At 42.7% G+C, this 22,066-nt stretch overlaps 1 protein-coding gene and 1 long non-coding RNA gene across 4 annotated transcripts in view; one reads left to right on the plus strand and one right to left on the minus strand.

Moving 5' to 3' along the window:
- The window catches only part of ZNF609 (zinc finger protein 609), a 229,812-nt gene that overhangs the window by 140,139 nt on the left and 67,607 nt on the right, over positions 1-22,066 (plus strand). For all 3 annotated transcript variants that reach the window (XM_054450150.2, XM_054450154.2, XM_063652277.1), the window contains exon 3: positions 20,583-20,808. In XM_054450150.2, the coding sequence (XP_054306125.1) occupies positions 20,583-20,808 (226 nt within the window). The remainder of the gene's footprint in view (positions 1-20,582; positions 20,809-22,066) is intronic.
- LOC129013653 (uncharacterized) overlaps positions 1-22,066 on the minus strand; it is a 49,771-nt gene that overhangs the window by 13,878 nt on the left and 13,827 nt on the right. Inside the window, exon 4 of the long non-coding RNA XR_008494050.1 lies at positions 1,063-1,150. This is a non-coding gene — a long non-coding RNA (uncharacterized LOC129013653). The remainder of the gene's footprint in view (positions 1-1,062; positions 1,151-22,066) is intronic.

The raw sequence follows: 22,066 nt of genomic DNA on the forward strand, positions 1-22,066 counted from the left end.
ATTCCTTCCTTTTCTTTCAAAATAAAAAGAGCATTTTAAACTAGAAAAATTATCAATGTAATGAAAAATTAAATGCCAAAAAACATAAGAGAAAGTTAAAATCATCTAGAATATTACTATAGACATGATGGCTAGAACATCCTTCCAGATCTAAACCTCTAATTCTATCTGCTTTGTTTTGTTTTGAGACAGTCTTGCTCTGTCACCCAGGCTGGAGTGCAGTGGCACAGTCTCAGCTCACTGCAAACTCTGCCTCCCGGATTCAAGCGATTCTTGTGCCTCAGCCACCCAAGTACCTGGGATTACAGGTATGCACCACCACGCCTGGCTAATTTTTTGTATTTTTGATAGAGACGGGTTTTCACCATGTTGTCCATGCTGGTCTCAGACCCCTGGCCTCAAGTGATCCACCTGCTTCAGCCTCCAAAAGTGCTGGGACTACAGGCATGAGACACCACATCCAGCCTCTGTCTGCTGATCTATGCATTTTATGAGTTGTATATACTTACGTATAGATCAATTTATTTTTATTTATCTTTAATTTTTTAATTTTTTAACACTTCTCAAACAAAAAATAGAGTTAAATTTAACATTAATGGGCCAATATAGTACATGCTGCATCATACTCCTTTTTCCTTTAATTCACTGAAAAATATGTTGTAGATATGTCGTTGATGTAGATAGGGATCTATGCTATGATGGACATATAGATTGTTTCTGGTTTTGTGGTTTTTATTTTTTGGTTTTGCTATTAAAAACAACATTGAAGAAAACTGTCCATCATACATCTTTGTGTATATATATATATCCTGTTATCTTCTTGATACAAATTCTAGAAATTGAATTTTGGGACAAAAGAACATGTGCATTTTATATTTTGATACATATTACCAAACCGCCCTCTAGAGAGGGCACCAACTACTGCATAAGAGTCCCTATTGTTTTTACATACTCTTACCAACTGGGATATGTTCAACTCTCTCATCTTTGCCAAATAGATGGGAAATATACTGTGTTTTTACTTGTGTTTATGTATATTATTGAATCCTTAAAAATACTCACATGACCCCTTCAGATTTTACACTGAAGACCTATCTACTTCTTTTCCCATAATGTACTTCCAGGCTTCTCTTTCCTGTAGTGCTGGCAACTGAGCAAAGTAAAAAAAAAAGTTATTTTGTGGTGGTTTGTTTTTTTTGTTTGTTTGTTTGGTTGGTTGGTTTTTGAGAAGATATCAAACAAAAAAGTAAAAAATTTTAAAAACACCTAATTGCATTAATCTCTGCACCCTCCCTCCAAACCAAAACCAAAGCTGTTTTTTTTCTTTTTCTTTCAGTGATGGACTATCATTCACTTAGATTTAAGCTCCAAAGACTGAGATATTTGTCTGTTTGTTCATAGCTGTATTCTCAGTGCCTAGACTAGGGCCTGGCATGTATTAGTTGCTCAGTAAATATTTGTGCAATAAATCATCTCGCAGCCATCTTAATCAGAAATTCTAATCATACCTAATTCCTTTACTGATTACCTACATGTCTGACGCCTTGCAAAGTCAAACTGCTTATAGGTCCTGCATGTCTCTTGGGTTCTTCCCTTTATCCCCCTACTTCTGATCATTCTTACTTATGTTTTTATTCCTAGGAGCCCTCCTTTTCAATCTCTCTAGTTTACTCTCCTCCTTGTATTAATTTTACCTTTGGATATACAAATACAATAGCATCATACCCTTTCTTTCATTCCTCAGTGGCTTCTTAATACCTGCAAGGTTAAGTCCCAATTTAACTCTCCCTGTACTCTTTAACCAAACCAAGCAGCTTGTTGTTCTTTAAATACATTGTGTTTGTTCATGCCTGTGTGCCTTTGAAGAGGCTGTTCCTTCTGCCTGGAATATGCTTTCTTCTTTTCTTGGGAAACTACTACTTATTCTTTAGGTCCACTCCAGCATTAAGTCATCTCTATTCCCTCTGGCAGTTATTCCCTGGGCAGGATACTTGCAGTCCTTTGTTCACTTCTATTATTATTTGTTTGCCAATTAATCTAATCTAAAATGAAACTGTGGCCAGGCACGGTGGCTCATGCCTGTGGTCCCAACAGTTTGGGAGGCCAAGGCGGGCAGATAAGTCCAGGAGTTCAAGACGAGCCTGGCCAACACAGCGAAACCCCATCTCTAAAAATAGAAAAATTAGCCAGGTGCGGTGGCTCATGCCTATAATCCCAGCACTTTGGGAGGCCAAGGCTGGCGGATCACGAGGTCAGGAGATCGAGACCATCCTGGCTAACACGGTGAAACCCTGTCTCTACTAAAAATACAAAAAATTAGCCGAGCATGGTGGCAGGCACCTGTAGTCCCAGCTACTCAGGAGGCTGAGGCAGGAGAATGGCGTGAACCCAGGAGGCAGAGGTTGCAGTGAGCAGAGAATGCGCCACTGCACTCCAGCCTGGGCGACAGTGTGAGGCTGTGTCTCAAAAAAAGAAAAAAAAAAAAGAAAAATTAGCCAGGTGTGGTGGCAGCACACCTGTAGTCCCAGCTCCTCGAAGGCTGAGGCACAAGAATCACTTAAACCGGGGAGGCAGAGTTTGCAGTGAGCCAAGATTGTGCCACTGTACCCCAGCTTGGGTAACAGAGCAAGATCCCATCTCAGAAAAGAAAGAAAGAAAAGAAAGAAAGGAAGGAAGGAAGGAAGGAAGGAAGGAAGGAAGGAAGAAAAGAAGAAGAGGAGGAGGGGGAGGGGGAGGGGAGGGGGAGGAGGAGGAGGAGGAGGAAAGCACGAAAGCACGGATGGGGAGGTGGGGGCGGGAGAAGAGGGAGGAAGGAAGAAAGGAAGGGAAAGAAAGAAAAAAAAGAAAAATTAATTGCCTCTCTTAATTTTTATAAGCTCTATATGTTAAGTATGTTCTACAAAATTCTAAATTTATATAGTCTTTGTTATTTGGCATTTTGGGTTTTGTTGGTCTGTTTTAGAAGAGGTTTGCTCTAAGGAGTCGTTGTAGAGCGAAATTTAGTTTATCAAGGCTTGACTGCTTTATGATTTCAGTTCTGCTTCAGAGTATATTTGTACTGAAAAATCAGAGCCATTTTATGATGCAGCTTATGCAGTTCAGCCATCACCTTCTCCCATTTGTTCCCCACACAGTCCTCTGTGTTATGCCTCTTCCTTACCCAACAGGTTGCCAAGTCCTGTGATTTGGCCCTCTTGTTCCTGATGCCACCACTCTAGTTGAACATTGCCATTAATTTTTTATGTAAAATAATATTATTTTACAATAAAGCCCTTTCTTCCCATGAAACCTAGAGCATAAAGTGGGAGGAGAGCATTAGTGGACGATGAGGCTGAGGAAGGAGACAAATAAATTGTTATCGCATTTATTGAGCATGAACTGAAGCAGACAGTGTGCTAAGTGGTCTATGGGCCTCATCTCTTCTATTCCCAACAGCCATGTAAGATAGTTAAATCCCCATCTTACAGACGATGACACACTCATGTGGAAAGTTTAAATCACTTGAGGAAGGTAATAGGGCTAGTGAGGGTAGAACTAAGACTCATACCTAAGGATTTACCAAAATTAATGTGCAAATCAAGATCTAAAAATAAATAAAATTATTGAACAACCTTTCATTGTCCTTTTTACAAAAGATGAATGTGCTTAAGCAGAGGACTACTAAATAACAAGTACCCTCTTTTCTGTCTGACATAGCACCTTGAGTTTTATTGAACTCAAACATTTAAGTCCAAATTAATCATATTTGAGAAGAATTTTCACACAGTGATCCTATTGTCTAGAGTATTCTGCTAAATGGGAGCATACCAGAAGACTACAGATAGGCAAACGTTCAAATTTTCAAAATTGCAGACCATACATGGTGCTTAACAGTGATCTTCAGCAAAATCCTAGAACAGGATCTAAACAAATCACTTGTGAACTACTTGTTCTCTCCTTCCTTGGCCTTCTAAGCTTCTTTGCAGTAGCATAGTATAATGGAAAAGAGAATAAGCGTCAAAGTCAGGCATACATTGGTTCAAATCCTGACCCTGTCACTTAATAACTAGGTAATTGCAGGCAAGTCAGTTAACCTTCCTGCAGCTCTGTTTATTTTCTATCAAAAAAGCTATCATTTACTTCAAAGGAGTGTTATGAGATTTAATAAGATAACATGTAGAACTCCTGGCACACAGTAGGCATGCAATAAATTCTAATTATCTTCCCTTCACCTCACATGCTTTTCTTTACCCAGGACAGTTTAGCCTTTGGGCCCTACTTTTTTATGCAACTAGAACTTCTTGCTAAGTTTCTTTAACACTACCCCATTTTCTTCTTTAAACTTCATTTCCCCTTGACTTCTTGTGACAGTGTTCAGTTTTGGTTCTTAATTCTTTAGTACTGTATGAGTTCTGGCACCAAATTGTCTGAGTTTGAATCCCAGTGTCATCACTTAGTAGTAACCTTGGCCAGGTTAGTTATCTATCCCCTCTAGCCTTGATAATTCATCTTTAAAAGCAGATTACTAGTAGTAATTACCCCAGAGGGTAGTTTTAAGGAATAAGTGAAATGCACATAAAATGCTTTGAAAAGTGCTGGGACACACACAGTAAGCAATAAATTAAAGTTTGCTTTTATCGTTATGATGATTATCATTTTCAGACTTCTTTGTGGTCTTTTCTTCCTGGATTTACTCATTTAAATGTTGATGTTCCTTGGGTTCTCTCAGATTGCCTTCTTTTTTCTCTCCAGTCTCCTCAGGCTGTCTTACCCAGCAAGCTCATGACTTCTATTAACTACTGCCCTGACTTTTCTTTTTTCTTTTTTTTTTGAGACAGAGTCTTGCTCTGTCACCCAGGCTGGAGTGCAGTGGCGCGATCTCAGCTCACTGCAAGCTCTGCCTCCTGGGTTCACACCATTCTCTTGACTCAGCCTCCCGAGTAGCTGGGACTCCAGGCGCCCGCCACCACTCCGGGCTAATTTTTTTTTTTTTTTTTTTTTGTATTTTTAGTAGAGACGGGGTTTCACTGTGTTAGCCAGGATGGTCTCGATCTCCTGACCTTGTGATCCACCCACTTCGGCCTCCCAAAGTGCTGGGATTACAGGCATGAGCTGCCGTGCCTGGCACTGCCCTGACTTTTCTTCTGAGTTCCCATCCTTTGCATCCAGCTGCCTATTTAAAACTCACACCTAAAGTTGAACTTGCTTTCTCGCTTTTATTCCACCAATAATTTGCCATTGTTGCTGTTGCTACTGTTGTGTTCTTGCATCTCCTTTCTGAGATAATGGCATCAGAAATCTTGAAGTCAGCCCAGATTTTTCTTACCTCCTTGACTTGAGTCAGTCACTGAGTCCAAGTCCTTTTTTTTTTTTTTTTTGAGATGGAATCTTGCTCTTGTCACCCAGGCTGGAGTGCAGTGGCATGATCTCAGCTCATTGCAACCTCCGCCTCCCAGGTTCAAGCAATTCTTCTGCCTCAGCCTCCCAAGTAGCTGGGATTACAGGCTCCCGCCACCACACCTGGCTATTTTGTATTTTTAGTAGAGATGGGGTTTCTCCATGTTGCCCAGGCTAGTCTCGAACTCCTGACCTCAGGTGATCCGCCTGCCTCGGCCTCCCAAAGTACTGGGATTACAGGCGTGAGCCACTGCACCTGGCCCACGGTGCCTTTCTTTATCATGACAAGTAATCTGCCACCACTCCCTCCAACCCCTTTATGCCAAACTATTGTGGCCTCTATTGCACCTGACTAAAATAATCAACTCTTTTCTTTTTCCTCTGTTGAATTTATCCCTTAAGATTTAGCTGAAGCCGGGCGTGGTGGCTCACGCCTGTAATCCCAGCACTTTGGGAGGCTGAGGCAGGTAGATCACGAGGTCAGGAGTTTGAGACCAGCCTGGCCAAGATGGTGAAGCCCATCTTTACTAAAAATAAAAAAAAAATAGCCAGGCATGCTGGCAGGCACCTGTAATCCCAACTACTCGGAAGGCTGAGACAGAGAATTGCTTGAACCCGGGAGGTAGAGGTTGCAGTAAGCCAAGATCGCGCCACTGCACTCCAGCCTGGGCGACAGAGTGAGACTCTGTCTCAAAAAAAAAAAAAAAAAAAGATTAGGCTGAAATGTCACCTGCCTCTCCCCCAGGTAGACACAAATGATTCTGCTCCTTTTATACTTACCTCTTTTGCATTCTTTATGACATTACTTTAATTACTTGTTCACATTTGTTTACCTCACCCAACCTTGGGACAGGGATCATATTATATTTCTCACTTAGTATAGTATAATGGTTACACCATAGTAAGTATTTAATGTCGCTGAAAGGAATCCGGAAAAAGAATGCTTACTAGGAACCAAATTAAGTTCTAAAGTAAGGCTTACTAAACTGCTTCCTCTCTCTCCCCCTTTTCCCCCAATAGAGTTGTTAGGTGGGTAGATTAGAGTGCCTTGATTTCTTCAAGGTATTTGAAAAAGCCTTTTATGATATTCTTGATGACACGTTGATGAAATGTGGACTGGATGGTGATACAGTTGGGTGATTTTATAGCTGACTGAAGAGCTATATTTAAAGATTATAGATGACTAGATGTTTGTCAGCTAGGATAGAGGTGGTATACCACAGGACTCTTGCCTTTGGTCCATTCTTGTTCAACATTTGTATTATAACGTCAGTGACTAAAATGTACGCGTATAAATTTGTGGGTAATGTAGTGGTCAGGACTTTTTCAGTTATGATAGAAATCTGGCTCAAGCTAGTTTAAGCAAACAAAGAATTTATAGATTCCCAGGAATGGAGTTTATTAGTTTAGGCAGGGTCTCAAATAATCCCATCAGGGTTCTGTCTTTGCTTACCTCCATTCTGCTTTCCCCTAATTTGGCTTTATTTTATTTTATTTATTTATTTATTTTTTTTCTTGAGACGGAGCCTTGCTCTATCGCCCAGGCTGGAGTGCAGTGGTGTGATCTCGGCTCACTGCAAACTCCACCTCCCAGGTTCACGCCATTCTTCTGCCTCAGCCTCCTGAGTAGCTGGGATTCCAGGTGCCCACCACCACGCCCAGCTAATTTTTTGTATTTTTAGTAGAGACGGGGTTTCACCGTGTTAGCCAGGATGGTCTCGATCTCCACCTCGTGATCCGCCCACCTCAGCCTACCAAAGTGCTGGGATTACAGGCATAAGCCACCGCGGCCGGCCTAATTTGGCTTTATTCTTAGGGAAGTTTTCTTTGTGAGTCTGGCAAAATGGCCTCTGGCAGCTTCAGATTTTATTAGTCCTTCTAGCTTAAGGTACCAAAGGAAGAAGGAAACAGTATAACCTGTATATAACCTACTTCATGTAGTTTTGGTAGATCTGCCCACTCCTATACTGCAGTGAGGTGAAGGAATGTATTTCCCAAAGGTAATAGAGATTCCCCTGCTAGAAGAAGAGAGGGAAAGCATGATAAAAAGCCACAACTGTACCACCATGAACCACTACAGCTGGATATCTCAAGCCTGGAAATCTGAATAGAGATTAACAATGTTGCAAGACACTAGAAAGGTGGAGTTAAGTTAACAAGATACTACCATTACCATTATTATTGTCTAATATTTTTTGAACTTTTACTGTATATAGCTAGGCACTGTACACTGAACACTTTACATTCAGTTAATCATTACAATGACCTTATGAAATATAGGTAACTTTGATGGTTTTATTTTACAGAAGAGGAAACTGAGGCTCAGAACGATTGCATAATGTTATTAGTGGTCAACCAGCTGTTAAGTAATAGAGCTGAGATTTCTTTTTTTTTTTTTCTTTTTCTTTTTTTTTTTTTTTTTTTTTGAGACGGAGTCTCGCTCTGTCGCCCAGGCTGGAGTGCAGTGGCGCAATCTCTTCTCACTGCAAGCTCCGCCTCCCAGGTTCAACTGATTCTCCTGCCTCAGCCTCCCAAGTAGCTGGGACTACAGGCGCCTGCCACCACGCCTGGCTAATTTTTTTTTTTTTTGTATTTTTAGTAGAGACGGGGTTTCACTGTGTTAGCCAGGATGGTCTCGATCTCCTGACCTCGTGATCCACCCGCCTCGGCCTCCCAAAGTGCTGGGATTACAGGCGTGAGCCACCGCTCCTGGCCTTAGAGCTGAGATTTCAACCAGTCTGTCTTTTAGCAAGATTAGCATTTTAAATGTATTTATTTATATATTTATTTTGGGGATAGAGTCTCACTCTGTCACCCAGGCTGGAGTGCAGTGGCACAGTCATGGCTGACTGCAGCCTCAACCTCCTGGGCTCAAGCAATCCTCCTGCCTCAGCCTTACGGGTCTACAAGGACCCATCACCATGCCGGGCTAATGTTAAAACTTTTTGTAGGCCGGGTGCGGTGGCTCATGCCTGTAATTTCAGCACTTTGAGAGGCTGAGGCAAGCGCAGGAGTTCAAGATCAATTTGGCCAACATGGTGAAACCCCATCTCTACTAAAAATACAAAACTTTAGCTGGGCGTAGTAGCAGGCGCCTGTAATCCCAGCTACTTGGGAGGCTGAGGCACGAGAATCACTTGAACCAGGAGGCAGAGGTTGCAGTGAGCCGAGACCATGCCACTGCACTCCAGCCTGGGCAACAGAGCAAGACTCCATCTCAAAAAAAAAAAAAAACAGAAAAACCTTATAGAAACAGGATCTCACTATGTTCCTCAGGCTAGCCTCAAATTCCTGAGTTCAAGCAGTCCTTCCACCTTGGCCTACCAAAGAGCTGGGATTATAGGCATGAGCTACCACTTCTGCCAAGATTAGCATTTATAGTTTAAAACGGTTACATCAGTAATACCAGCACTTTGGGAGGCTGAGGCAGGAGGATCACCTGAGGTCAGGAGTTCGAGATCAGTCTGGCCAACATGGTGAAACCCTGTCTCTACTAAAAAATACAAAAATTAGCCAGGCATGGGCTGGGCGTGGTGGCTCATGCCTGTAATCCCAGCACTTTGGGAGACCAAGGCTGGCGGATCACCCTGAGGTTGGGAGTTTGAGACCAGCCTGATCAACACGGAGAAACCCCGTCTCTATTAGAAATACAAAATTAGCCAGGCGTGGTGGCACATGCCTGTAATCCCAGCTACTCGGGAGGCTGAGGCAGGAGAATCGCTTGAACTCGGGAGGCAGAGGTTGCAGTGAGCTGAGATCGCACCATTGCACTTCAGCCTGGGCAATAAGAGTGAAACTCCATCAAAAAAAATAAATAAATAAAGTAAAAAATAAATAAATAAATAATAGAACTATCATTTGCTGAATTTATTGGTGTCATATCAAGGAATAATATCCACAATTATCTGAAAAGGCTATTAAATACAAACGTTATATACATCATCTGTAAAACAACACACATACATATATCTGTACCATATATATTCTATGTAAGGTTGATTTTCTTTATACTTCAACCAAAACATTTCACCAACAGATTGAATGGAGAATCCAGCTGTCTTCTATTAAACCAGACATTGAAAATAATATATGTTAATATTTAACAGGTTTTTTATGTTATTTTAACTAACTTAAGGCATACTTTCTTTCTTTCTTTCTTTCTTTCTTTGTTTCTTTCTCTCTCTCTCTCTCTCTCTCTCTCTTTCTTTCTTTCTTTCTTTCTTTCGTTCTTTCTTTCGTTCTTTCTTTCGTTCTTTCTTTCTTTCTTTCTTTCTTTCTTTCTTTCTTTCATTTTTTGGAGACAGAATCTCACTCTGTTGCCCAGGCTGGAGTGCAGTGGCGCGATCTCAGCTCACTGCAACCTCCGCCTCCTAGGTTCAAGTGATTCTGTTGCCTCAACCTCCCGAGTAGCTGGAATTACAGGCATCTGCCACCACACCTGGCTAATTTTTGTATTTTTAGTACTGACGGGGTCTCACCATGTTGGCCAGGCTGGTCTTGAACTCCTGAACTTAGGTGATCCACCTTCCTTGGCCCCCCAAAGTGCTGGGATTACAAGTGTCATCCACTGCGCCTGGCCTTAAATGTTTTCTTTTTTCTTTCTTTCTATTTATTTTTTTTTTTTTTTTGAGACAAGAGTCTCATTCTGTTGCCCAGGCTAGAGTAGGGTGGTGGGATCTCGGCTCACTGCAACCCCCGCCTTCTGGATTCAAGCAATTCTTCTGCCTCAGCTTCCTGAGTAGCTGGGATTACAGGCATGCGCCAACATGCCCGGCTAATTTTTGTAATTTTAGAAGAGATGGGTTCACCATATTGGTCAGGCTAGTCTTGAACTCCTGACCTCAGGCAGTCTGCCCGCCTTGGCCTCCCAAAGTGCTAAGATTACAAGTCTGAGCCACTACGCTTGGCCAAATTATTTCTTATTTTAATTCTAGTCTGGTAAACATCAGTTGATTTATCCCACATAAATAAAAGTTCTTTGGGGTTCTTAACTTTTTTTTAATCTTTTTATTTTAATGTAATTGTATTTGTAATAAATACTACAGTAATCTCATGTACCATGTACCCTTTTCCTGGATTTCCCTAATGATAATATCTTGCGGAACTCTAGTACAATATTGCAACTGGGATGGTAATATTGATGCATTCATTTATTTTGTTCAGATTTCCCCCGTTTACTCGTACTCATTTGTGTGTTTTTTTGGGTGTGTGTAGTTCCATACAGTTTTGTCCCATGTATAAGTTCATGTATCCACCACCCAGTCAAGATACAGAACAGTTGCATCACCGTAAGGATCTCTTGTGTTGACTATTTACAATTACATTTACCTTTCTTCCACCTTCCCCTGCCCACCCCTAATCCTTGGCAGCTGCCAATCTGTTCTCTTTGTCTCTAATTTTATTTCAAAATTGTTATATGTGTGTGTGTGCATGCGTGCGTGTGTGTGTGTGTGTTTATTTTTTTGATACAGCATCTCACTTTGTCCCCCAGGCTGGAATGCGGTCGCATGATCATGGCCTACTGCAGCCTCAACCTCCTGGGCCCAAGCGATCCTCCCACCTCAGCCTCCTAAGTAGCTGGGACAACAGGCATGTGCAACCATGCCCAGCTAATTTTTTTTATTTTTGAAGATGAGGTCTTTCTATATTGCCCCTGCAGGTCTGGAAATCCTGGGCTAAAGCATTCTACCCAGCTCAGGCTCCCAAAGTGCTGAGATGATAGGCGTGAGCTACCACACCCAGCCCTGTTACTTGCATGTTTTAGTTTTAATTTTTCCTTCTTTCTTTCCTTCTTTTTCTTTCTTTTCTTTCTTTCTTGCTGTCTTTCTTTCTGTCTTTCTTTCTTGTCCTTTCTTTTCCTTTCTTTTCTTTCTTATCACTCTGTCGCCCAGGCTGGAGTGCAGTGGTGCAGTCTCGGCTCACTGCAACCTCTGCTTCCCGGGTTCAAGCAATTGTCATGCCTCAGCCTCTCGAGTATCTAGGAGGCTAATTTTTGGGTTTTTTGTTTGTTTGTTTGTTTGTTTTTTAGTAGAGATGGGGTTTCACCGTGTTAGCCAGGATGGTCTCGATCTCCTGACCTCATGATCCGCCCTCCTCGGCCTCCCAAAGTGCTGGGATTACAGGCGTGAGCCACCGCGCCCAGCCATATTTTTTTGTAGAGACGGGGTTTCATCATGTTGTCCAGGCTGGTCTTGAACTCCTGACCTCAGGTGATCCACCCGCCTCGGGCTCCCAAAGTGCTGGGATTACAGGTGTGACCCACGGTGTGTGGCCTCATTTTAATTTCTAATATGTTAAATATCAAGGGAGATATAGCCTACATAAACCAAAGATCTTTAAGGTTCTCATTTTTTTTTATGGGACTAGGTATGAGAGGGGGAAAATATGTTAAGTAAATGAAAAAAATAAGGCCAGGTGTGGTGGCTCACACCTGTAATCCCAGCACTTTGGGAGGCCGAGGCGGGTGGATCACTTGAGGTTAGGAGTTCAAGACCAGCCTGGCTAACACGGTAAAACCTCGTCTCTACTAAAAATGCAAAAATTAGCCCAGTGTGGTGGCATGCACCTGTAGTCCCAGCTGCTCGGGAGGCTGAGGCACGAGAATTGCTTGAACCCAGGAGGCAGAGATCAAGCCACTGCACTCCAGCCTAGGTGACAGCATGAGACGCTATCTCAAAAAATCATCATCATAATAATAAGGGTCTCAGTTTTTAAGAATTTCCTGCAAGGTGAAATGGCACACCTGTAATCCTAGCACTTTGGGAGGCCAAGGCACAAGGATCTCTTGAGCCCAGGAGTTCGAGAGCAGCTTAGGCAACATAGGGAGACCCCCATCTTTACAAATTTAAAAATTAAAAATTGAGCAAACCAACGCGGAAACAGAAAACCAAATACCACTTGTTCTCGCTTATTAGTGAGAGCTAAATGATGAGAACACATGGACACTTAGAGGGGAACAAACAGACATGGCCCTACTCAGAGTGGAGTAAAAAAGAGTAGAGGGTGGGAGGAAAGAGAGGATTAGGAAAAATAACTAATATTTACTAAGCTTAATACCTGGGTGATGAAATAATCTGCACAGCAAACCCCTGTGACAGTTTACCTGTATAACAAACCTGCATATGTACCCCTGAACTTAAAAGTTAACAACAACAACAACAAATAGCCAAGTGCAGTGGTGTGTGCCTATAGTCCCAGCTACTCAGGAGACTGAGGCCGGAGGATCGTTGAGTCCAGGAGTTCAAGGCCATAGTGAGCAATGATTGCACCACTGTAGTCCGGCCTGGGTGACAGAGCAAGACCCTGTCTCTAAAATAATAATTTTTTTAAAGAATTTCCATGACCAGAAAGTTTTAGAACAGCTGGCTTATAGCAGGGAGAATCATCCCATTCCTCCTTCCTAAGCCACAGCAGAGCAAAATGTGATTTGTGATGTCTCAATTTAGAATTCTCATGTTTTCTCACAGGACTGACAATATGAATGATGATTCATTAGTTCTTTAGTACAGTTTGGTCCAGCCACATTATAGGTTAAATAGACTTCTGTGGGCCGGCCTAGGAATCGCTGTTTAAGACTTCTGACATCTGTGATTGTTAAGGTTTCACAAAAAGGCTTTAGCTTTCTGTTGTGTTCACTTTATTTGATTTGTGGGGTTTTTTAATTTTGCATTTTGTTTGCTTACTTGTTTTTATATTCTTAAAGGTAAAAGAGTGGAGTAAAGATGACACACTTAAGTCCTGACTTTTTAGGAAATGCATATGTGAAAGGAGGTAAAAGAAGTGTATTCAGGAAAGGAAGTAGTTACAGAAGTTCTTTATTCTTAGGAAGCAAATCCTAATGCTTACCTTGTAACCATACAGGAATAGGAGGGATTATCAGCCTTCTATGGTAAACATACAGTCAGCTTCAGAGGAAGTACTTAGGTCTCTATCATCACTCATCAGCTGCAGAGTTAATAAGCTTTGCTGAAGGAAAATGTGAATTTCAAGCAGGCAGGAGATTGTAGAGTGAGAAGACTTAGGGAAGAGCAATGGAGATGCTTCATTCAGCAAAAACCTTTGCCACAGTAATGGACACTGCCATGTGATTTGTGTTGCACATTGATTTTGCTTATGAGATTTTTTCCTTTGTTAAATTTCAAGCATAATTTATCTGTTTCCCACACACTGGGAATTTCTAGACAGTCTTGAATATCAGGATTGTTTGATCTGCTATCTCCTCTTTAGCAGAAAAGGATTTAGGGTCTTAGCCCAAGAATGTATAGGGATCACTGCAGGAGAACAGACTATAGACTGCAAGTCTGTAGTCTTCAAATTATATGTTCAAAAGCAAAAACAAAAATCAAAAGAGAAAGAGAAAAAAACAAAATTTAATGTTCACTGTACTTGCATTTTCTTTTTTTTTTTTTTTTGAGGTAGAGTCTTTTGCTTTGTTGCCCAGGCTGGAGGGCAGTGGCGCAATCTCAGCTCACTGCAACCTCTGCCTCCCAGGTTCAAGCAATTCTCTGCCTCAGCCTCCCGAGTAGCTGAGATTACAGGCTCCCGCCACCATGCCCGGCTAATTTTTTTTTTGTATTTTTTGTAGAGATGGGGTTTCACCATGTTGGCCAGGCTGGTCTTGAACTCCTGACCTCATGATCCGCCCACCTCAGCCTCTCGAAGTGCTGGGATTACAGGCATGAGCCACCGTGCCCAGCCTGTACTTGCATTTTCTAGTGCACAATAGAACAGCCTTCACTGCTGACCTTGACTAGGTACTGATTGGTTAAAATTAAGTACTACATTAAGTCTTCTGTGAATAATAGAATATATAGCTTCTTCTTTTTTTTTTTTTTTTTTTGAGACAGAATCCCCCTCTGTCCCCCAGGCTGGAGTGCAGTGGCACAACCTCGGCTCACTGCAAGCTCCGCCTCCCAGGTTCACGCCATTCTCCTGCCTCAGCCTCCCGAGTAGCTGGGACTACAGGCGCCCGCCACCACACCCGGCTAATTTTTTGTATTTCTAGTAGAGACAGGGTTTCACCGTGTTAGCCAGGATGGTCTCAATCTCCTGACCTTGTGATCCGCCCGCCTCAGCCTCCCAAAGTGCTGGGATTACAGGTGTGAGCCATCGTGCCCAGTCTTTTTTTTTTTTTTTTTTTTTTTTGCACTCTGTCACCCAGGATGGAGTACAATTGTGCAATCTCAGCTCACTGCAACCTCCGCCTCCCGGGTTCAGGTGATTCTCATGCCTCAGCCTCCCAAGTAGCTGGGATTACAGGTGCACACCACCATGCCCAGCTAATTTTTTATTTTTAGTAGAGATGGGGTTTCACCATGTTGGCCAGGCTGGTCTTGAACTCCTGGCCTCAGATGATCCACCTGCCTCAGCCTCCCAAAGTGCTGGGATTACAGATGTGAGCCACTGCGTCCAGCCTTAAACTGCTATATAAAGGTAAATTGAGAAGTATCATTTTAGGATGGGCAACGTAGGGAGACTTTGTCTCTACAAAGTTTTTGTTTTTTTGGAGACAAAATTTCACTGTATTGCCCAGGCTAGTCTCAAACTCCTGGACTCAAACAGTCCTCCCACTTCAGCCTCCCAAAGTGCTAGGATTACAGGCATCAGCCACCATTCCTGGCCAAGAAATTAAAAAAAAAAAAAAAATTAGCCTAGCATGGTGGTACACATGTAGTCCCAGCTACTTGGGAGGCTGAGGTGGGAGGATTGCTTGAGCCAGAGAGGTCGAGGCTGCAGTGAACCATGATCACCCCCTGCACTCCAGCCTGGACGACAGAGTGAGACCCTGTCTCAAAGAAAAGAGAATTATCGCCGGGCGCGTCTGTAATCCCAGCACTTTGGGATGCTGTGGTGGTTGGATCACCTGAGGTCAGGAGTTCGAGACCAGCCTGGCCAACATGACGAAACCCAGTCTCTACTAAAAATACAAAAATTAGCCGGACATGGTGGCGGGAGCCTGTAATCCCAGCTACTTGGGAGGCTGAGGCAGGAGAATCGCCCGAACCTGGGAGGCAGAGGTTGCAGTGAGCTGAGATCACGCCATTGCACTCCAGTCTGGGCAACAAGAGTGAAATTCCGTCTCAAAAAACAAACAAACAAACAAAAAGTATTAAAAGATAAAGGACATAAAGTGTTGGGAAACTCCAGAGATCTCCTCTTTAAATTCTCTATAAGTCTCTTTTCAAGCTTTTGTTTTGTTGTTTACCTCCCCAGTAAGCTAAGCCCTAGGAGCCATGATGGCACTTCTTAGCATTTCAAAGACAGAGTTAGCTTAACTTTTGTTGGTGTAGTTATTAAGGCATCTAATGACCTTAACTTTTTAATATTCCTATTCCTTATTTTCCCTCTTGGCCCCAATCTCCTGACAATCCCTGCTCTTATATTTTAGGTATATGAGAAAGATGGCAAAATGAGTCCTCTTCTGATTTTTTTTCTCCTTTTTTGAGACAGGATTTTGCTCTGTTGCACAGGCTGGAGTAGAGTGGTATGATCACAGTTGACTGCAGCCTTCACCCCCGGTACTAAACTTTCCTCCTGAAATGGGAAAAGTTCCCTTGTCCCCCTCACAGGGCGTGCAATGGGAGTGTGGCTCACTTCTTCACTGCCCTACTGCTCAGACCTGTAAGGTAGCATACAGAGGGGCAGGCTGTGGGGCTCCAACCCCTGCAGTGTCTAGGGGTGAATGCTTACATCTGAAGCCCCAGTGGGTGTGTGTTACAGGGTGCTCTTTTAGTTTAGCTGTCCTTAGGCGACTTGTGTTAGCTCAATTAAACCCCTGCCTTATCACAAGAACAGAGGGCTTTCTGTATCCCAAGGTTCTTGTCTTGGTGTACTGGAAGAATTGGATCACGTGTGGGCTTGGAGAATGAGTGTAAGGTTTTATTGAGTGGAAGTAATGCTCAGCAGATTGGGGAGCCAGAAGGGAGATGGTTTTCCCCTGGAGTTCAGCTACTCAGCGGCCCAGGCTCTTCTCCAAATGCCCCGGCCAAACTCTGCTTCGTTCCACGCCTGCCGGCATCTGTCATGTGCTCTTCCGCCGTCGTGTGCTCTTCTGCCGGCATGTTCCTCTCAACGCCCTCTTGAGGTCCAACCGCTGTGTCTTCTTCTGCCAATGTGTTCCTCTAGAAGTCCAGCCGCTTGTGTGTCTGCCTGCTAGGGTCTGGGGAGTTTTTATAGGCACAGGGAGGGGCCGTGGCAGGCCAGGGTGGTCTTGGGAAATCCAACATTTGGGCGGGAAAACAAAAATGCCTATCTACCTAGGTCCGTGGACACAGGCCCCACATGGAGCCCTAGCCAGGACCATGCCCGCCTCTACCCAGCACTTCCCTTACCCCTTTCCGTATCATTTAAAGGGACCACGTTCTTCTCTACCCGGCACACCCATGTCACTCCTACCTCAGCCTCCCAAGTAGCTAGGACTACAGGTGTGTGCCAACACACCCAGCTAGTTTTTTTTTGTTTTTGTTTTTGTTTTTCATTTTTTGTAAAGACAGGATCTCACAATGTTGCCCTGGCTGGTCTCAAACTCCTGGACTCAAGCACTCCTCCTGCCTTGGCCTCCCAAAGTGCTGGGACTACAGGCTTGAGCCATTGCATCCAGCCCCCTTTTTCTGATTGTTATCTTCTCCTGGAAAGTGATAAATGAAGCTATCTTTGTTTTAGTGAATAATAGAATATGAAATCCTGTAAAGCCACATAGGTTATTAGATGAATATCACAGAGCTTATTATGCACTATGGCTTAATGTTAGATTATAGATGTGACCAAATGGTAATTAACAGAGCTGGAGCTGTAATTAAAGACTATTGTGCTGCTCTGTGATCTCTCCTTAGATTTCTGTTGCAAAGTAAACGGAAAATGAATAGTTCAAACCCATAGGTGGATTTCATCACTTCTCCCCATCCCTGAACATCTCTTTTAATTAACTAAGTAATTAAATAAAGTCATCTTCATACAACAGAGATGCCAAACTCTGCCTAGTAACTCTAATCAGTAAGGGTAGTTTGATGCATACTTGTTAATGAGTTCCTCATGTGTATGAGTCTGTTCTGTTATTCTTAGTGATCAGTTCAGCTGAAGTTTCTTCTCTTCACTTATTGTATAGCAGGGTATAATTTGGCAGACTGCTTGAATGCAACATGATGTTTCCAACCTACATTCTAGGTGTTGTTTTCTGGATTTCTTGGTGCAAAATTGGGGACTTCACTTTATCTAGAATGTATTAGCATATCTTTCTCCTAGGCTGCCAGGAGCACTGAATAACCTAGCAGGAAATTAAACTACTTCCAGAAAAGAGCTGTCCTCAGTGGCTGAGAGAAAGAGTGTATAGGTGTCTCCCTGGGGTAAACTTCCTTCTGTGCCTAGGGTTGCTGCCTGAGCTGTGGAACAGGTTGACAATAGGACATGTGCAAGCAAGGCAATCAGAAAGTTCACAGGAGTGACCTGGAAGGTTTAGGCCAATGTCTGTGTCCAGTTGGACCTTGCAGGAATTTCTCTTGTGAGTAGAAGAAAGTATAGAAAAGGGAACAAACCCTAAGCAAACGAAGTACACATATAGGCTGTGAAACTGCTTCTGTCACGGTTCTTCCCCAAGAGAAAGAATAGATAAACAGAGGTGAGGCCAAGAGTAAAGATGATCTGTATATTCTGTCTCTAACTTTCCCTCTCTAGTGACTCTCAAGAGTTTCTTCCAGAACTGCAGAGGAGTGAGTAGGGAGGCTCCAGTTTACTTTTTCTGTGTTGTTTTTACCTTCACTTCTGTGCATGTAAATTTTAAAGATCTTTACAGGATCTACCACATACCAAGAAGGTTGGGAAGTTAAATTATAAATGCCCAGTTTTCAAGAGAGCAAATATGCCTTTTGGCATTTATCATAAATGTAGATGATTCATTATACAGGCTTCCACTTCCATTTCATTTCATGAAAAAGGTGGAGTTAGGGAAGTACAAGGGGTGTGTGTGTGAGACAAGCAGATAAGGATGTTTTGGCAGCTCTTCAGGGACCAGAATTAATCAGAATCAGTGTATGAACATTCTGTGGACTTACAATGATGATCTACAAGTAGTGATGACTTTCTAAGCCAAGAAGTCAGAGCCAACTGTGGAGAATGGATCCGGTACCCAGACCTCAGCCTATAGGCTAGTTTTCAAGGCCAGGAAGTTGTTTGTCTCTGTGTGTGTTGTGGGAGGGAAATGGATTATAGATAGAGTGATAGTCATGTAGTAAATTATTCCAGAATCAGAGTTTTGTTGCAGAGCTATTTAGAAGCTTGGATTATGGATGCATCTATGATCTTCTCTGAATGTCTCTATTAAAGGACTAGACTAAGAAGTCTATTAAAGGACCTAGACTAAGAAGTCTCTCTGTTAAAGGACCTGGACTAAGAAGTCCTCACAAAGGGAAGAGTCCCAAGGATTGGGAAAGTCCCAATCTTTGACTCTCATTTTCTAGGTCTGCTGATTAGTATCATACTTAATCTTCGGAGGAAATAAGCCAGTGTATGCATTGAGTGTCTGCATATGCAAGACATTATGCTTATTCAGGATTGGGGCATCAATCACTCGAGTATAATAGACTTTGTCAGCCTCATAAATTCTGGGATTTAAAGAGTTAAAGGATCACCACCCACTTCATTCTTTTTTTTTTTTTTTTTTTTTTTTTGAGATAGCATTTCACTCTGTCACCCAGACTGGAGTACAGTGGTGCAATCATAGCTCATTGTAGCCTCAATCTCCTGGGCTCAAGTGGTCCTCCCACCTCAGCTTCTGGAGTAGCTGAGAGTACAGGCATGTGCCACCACACACAGATACCTTTTTTATTTTTGTTTTTTATAGAGGTGGGGTCTTGCTATGTTACCCAGGCTAGTCTTGAACTCCTGGCTACACGTGATCTTCCTCCATAGGCCTCCCAAAACATTGGGACTACAGGCATGAGCCATTGCACCTGACCCATTGCAACTTTTATGTTGTCTAGATGTGTTGCATTCTTCTTGGAACCTAACTAATTACATTCTTGTGAGAGGTTCTAGTTTCTGGTTTTGGAGGCAAATTGCTTCTTTCTTTCTTTTTTTTTTTTTTGAGACGGAGTCTCGCTCTGTCACCACCCAGGCTGGAATGCAATGGTGCAATCTCGGCTCACTGCAACCTCCGCCTCCCAGGTTCAAGCGATTCTCCTGCCTCAGCCTCCTGGATAGCTGGGATTACAGGCGCCCACCACTACGCCCGGCTAATTTTTGTATTTTTAGTAGAGATGGGGTTTCACCATGTTAGTCAGGCTGGTCTCGAACTCCTGACTTCAGGTGATCTGCCCACCTTGGCCTCCCAAAGTGCTGGGATTACAAGTGTGAGCCACTGCGCCTAGCCGTGTTTGACTATTTCTATCTATGTGTACATAATCAACTATATCTTCAGACTGCTGTTGATTGGCTTCTGGGTGGCAACAGCACCTCCTGTTTCTTAGGCTTCTGGGTGGCAACAGCACCTCCTGTTTCTTATAGATAAATTTGATGTTAGAATTATATTCCAAGATGCCATTCTCATTAAATAACCACTGTTAACAGTCTCTAAGGGTTAGAAATTCCCACCAGGTTAATCCCAGCCCTGCTATAACTTTATTCCTTCTAGCCAGAGATGTATTAAAGCACCTAGGATCATTAGGAATCATGGCATTCCTAGGATTTGGCTATTTCTTCCTCTCTTTATCCCCACCCAAATTCATGGATTTTATGCCAGACTAATGTACTGTTTGCTAAATGATAGATTGGTAGGAAGCATAGTGGTGGTAGCAGAACATACCTCAGATGCTGGGCCTTGTCTTTCTCATCAGTCTATGTGCTCTGTTACTATTGAAATCTGGCCCTGATTCTCTTTCATTAGAGACTTTTTAATGAGATGAGGAAAAAATAGAACTTTTTAAAAAACAATTTTAGCCAAGTGCAGTTTATGAGGAAGATCATTAATAAGAATCATTAATAAGATCATTATACGCTCCTTAATAAGAGTTTCTCTTAGCACAGGATGCTCTCATCTAAACCACCAGATTTGTAGTGGTATCATAAGCCAGAACTTGAAAGGAAGAACCAAAGTCTTATTTATAGCCGTCTGCACTCTGGCAGGAATAGATATAGGACTAGATTAAATACAGAAAAGGTATTTCCTCTAAATGTTCTCCCTGCAACTCAGCTACTACTTTTTCTTCCCTCCACAGATGGAGTCCCCTGTTTCCACACCAGCAGTGCTGCCAATACACCTTTTGGTGCCAGTGGTCAACAATGACATCTCATCTCCTTGTGAGCAGATCATGGTTCGTACCCGATCAGTTGGGGTCAACACATGTGATGTGGCTCTAGCCACAGAGCCTGAGTGCTTGGGCCCCTGTGAACCTGGAACTAGCGTCAACCTTGAAGGCATCGTGTGGCAGGAAACGGAAGATGGTAAGTGTGATATGTGGCTTTCCCCTCCCTTCTCAACCTGCTTCTGCAGGGGAGCCACCAGGGGCTTATTGTTGTAAATATTGCCAAGTGGTTATTAGAGTCTCAATTGTCCACAGTCTGCGGGAGATACCCACACAGAGGATTTTAGCAGACTTAGCAAAATTTCCCAGCTTCTAGAGATTCTTCCCTTCATAGCTATTCAACAGTGTTGATCCTGGTACTTAAGCAGTCATGTGATAAGTGTTGGCCAGGCAATTCAAACTGTATCTGTACTCTCCATATTTTATATGGGAGAGTTAGATTATAAATTAAATTTGAGGTCAGGCCTGAAGAGAAAAATTAATAAAAGGGCAGCTGAGGGAGTCAAGAGAATGGAGAATAGTCACTCTTAAATTCACTTAATGTTGGCTCATTGCATATGCAGCTCTTGCCTTTTTTAACACCTATAGGTACAGCCAGTTCACTCTTCCCACTGATTGCCTCATTGCCCAGCCACCCACACTACTTCATGTATCTGTCACTTGGTACAGATTTTATAGGCTGAGGCAACAGGGAAATGTTTAGATGGTCTTGTTTTCAGGCATCCACTAAGCAGTTGGCTCACTGTAGGTTGCTGCTGCCCAAGGCATCCAGACTTCTTGCATGTTCCACTTGCCCCTGAGAACGGAATCTATTCTGTTTTGGAAATTTATGAACCTGAAAAAATGGAAGGAAGTGTAAAGGGACTTAATGGGGTATTTCAGATATTTTGGTAACATCTGGTGGCAATTTGATTTTTGCATATTCTTTTTATGAAGAATCCAAATCCTTGTCAGAGTATATGTGGTTAGAGAGTCTGGGCCTCAGTCCCATCATGTCTCTGCATCAGTAACCAGACTTTCAAACTGTCCTCACTCTGAGGAGTTTAGAGGCCCAGAGGAGCACAGCTAATCATCTCTGATTATCACAGAGTTATTTTGTCAGTCTGCCCCTAGAAATTCAGGCATTTCATTCTGGTCATTCTAACAAAATCTGTTCCCCTGAATATTTTGTTGTCATTCAGTATTTATTTAAAGTTTACCGTGTAATAGGTGCTGATGTGTTACAGGTTAAGAACTCTGTATTCTTGTCTGTGTCATCATTAGGAATGTAATACATCTTCAGCTTTCAGAATAACATTGCTAATGAGGTTTTATTGTGTGCCTGAGTGGTAGAAGCTGATGCAGAGAAGGTAGAGAGAGAGTTTAACTCTAGAGGTTGACTCCGGATATGTGTATAC

Source organism: Pongo pygmaeus, chromosome 16, assembly GCF_028885625.2.
Source record: "Pongo pygmaeus isolate AG05252 chromosome 16, NHGRI_mPonPyg2-v2.0_pri, whole genome shotgun sequence".
In the NCBI taxonomy this organism is placed as follows: domain Eukaryota; kingdom Metazoa; phylum Chordata; class Mammalia; order Primates; family Hominidae; genus Pongo; species Pongo pygmaeus.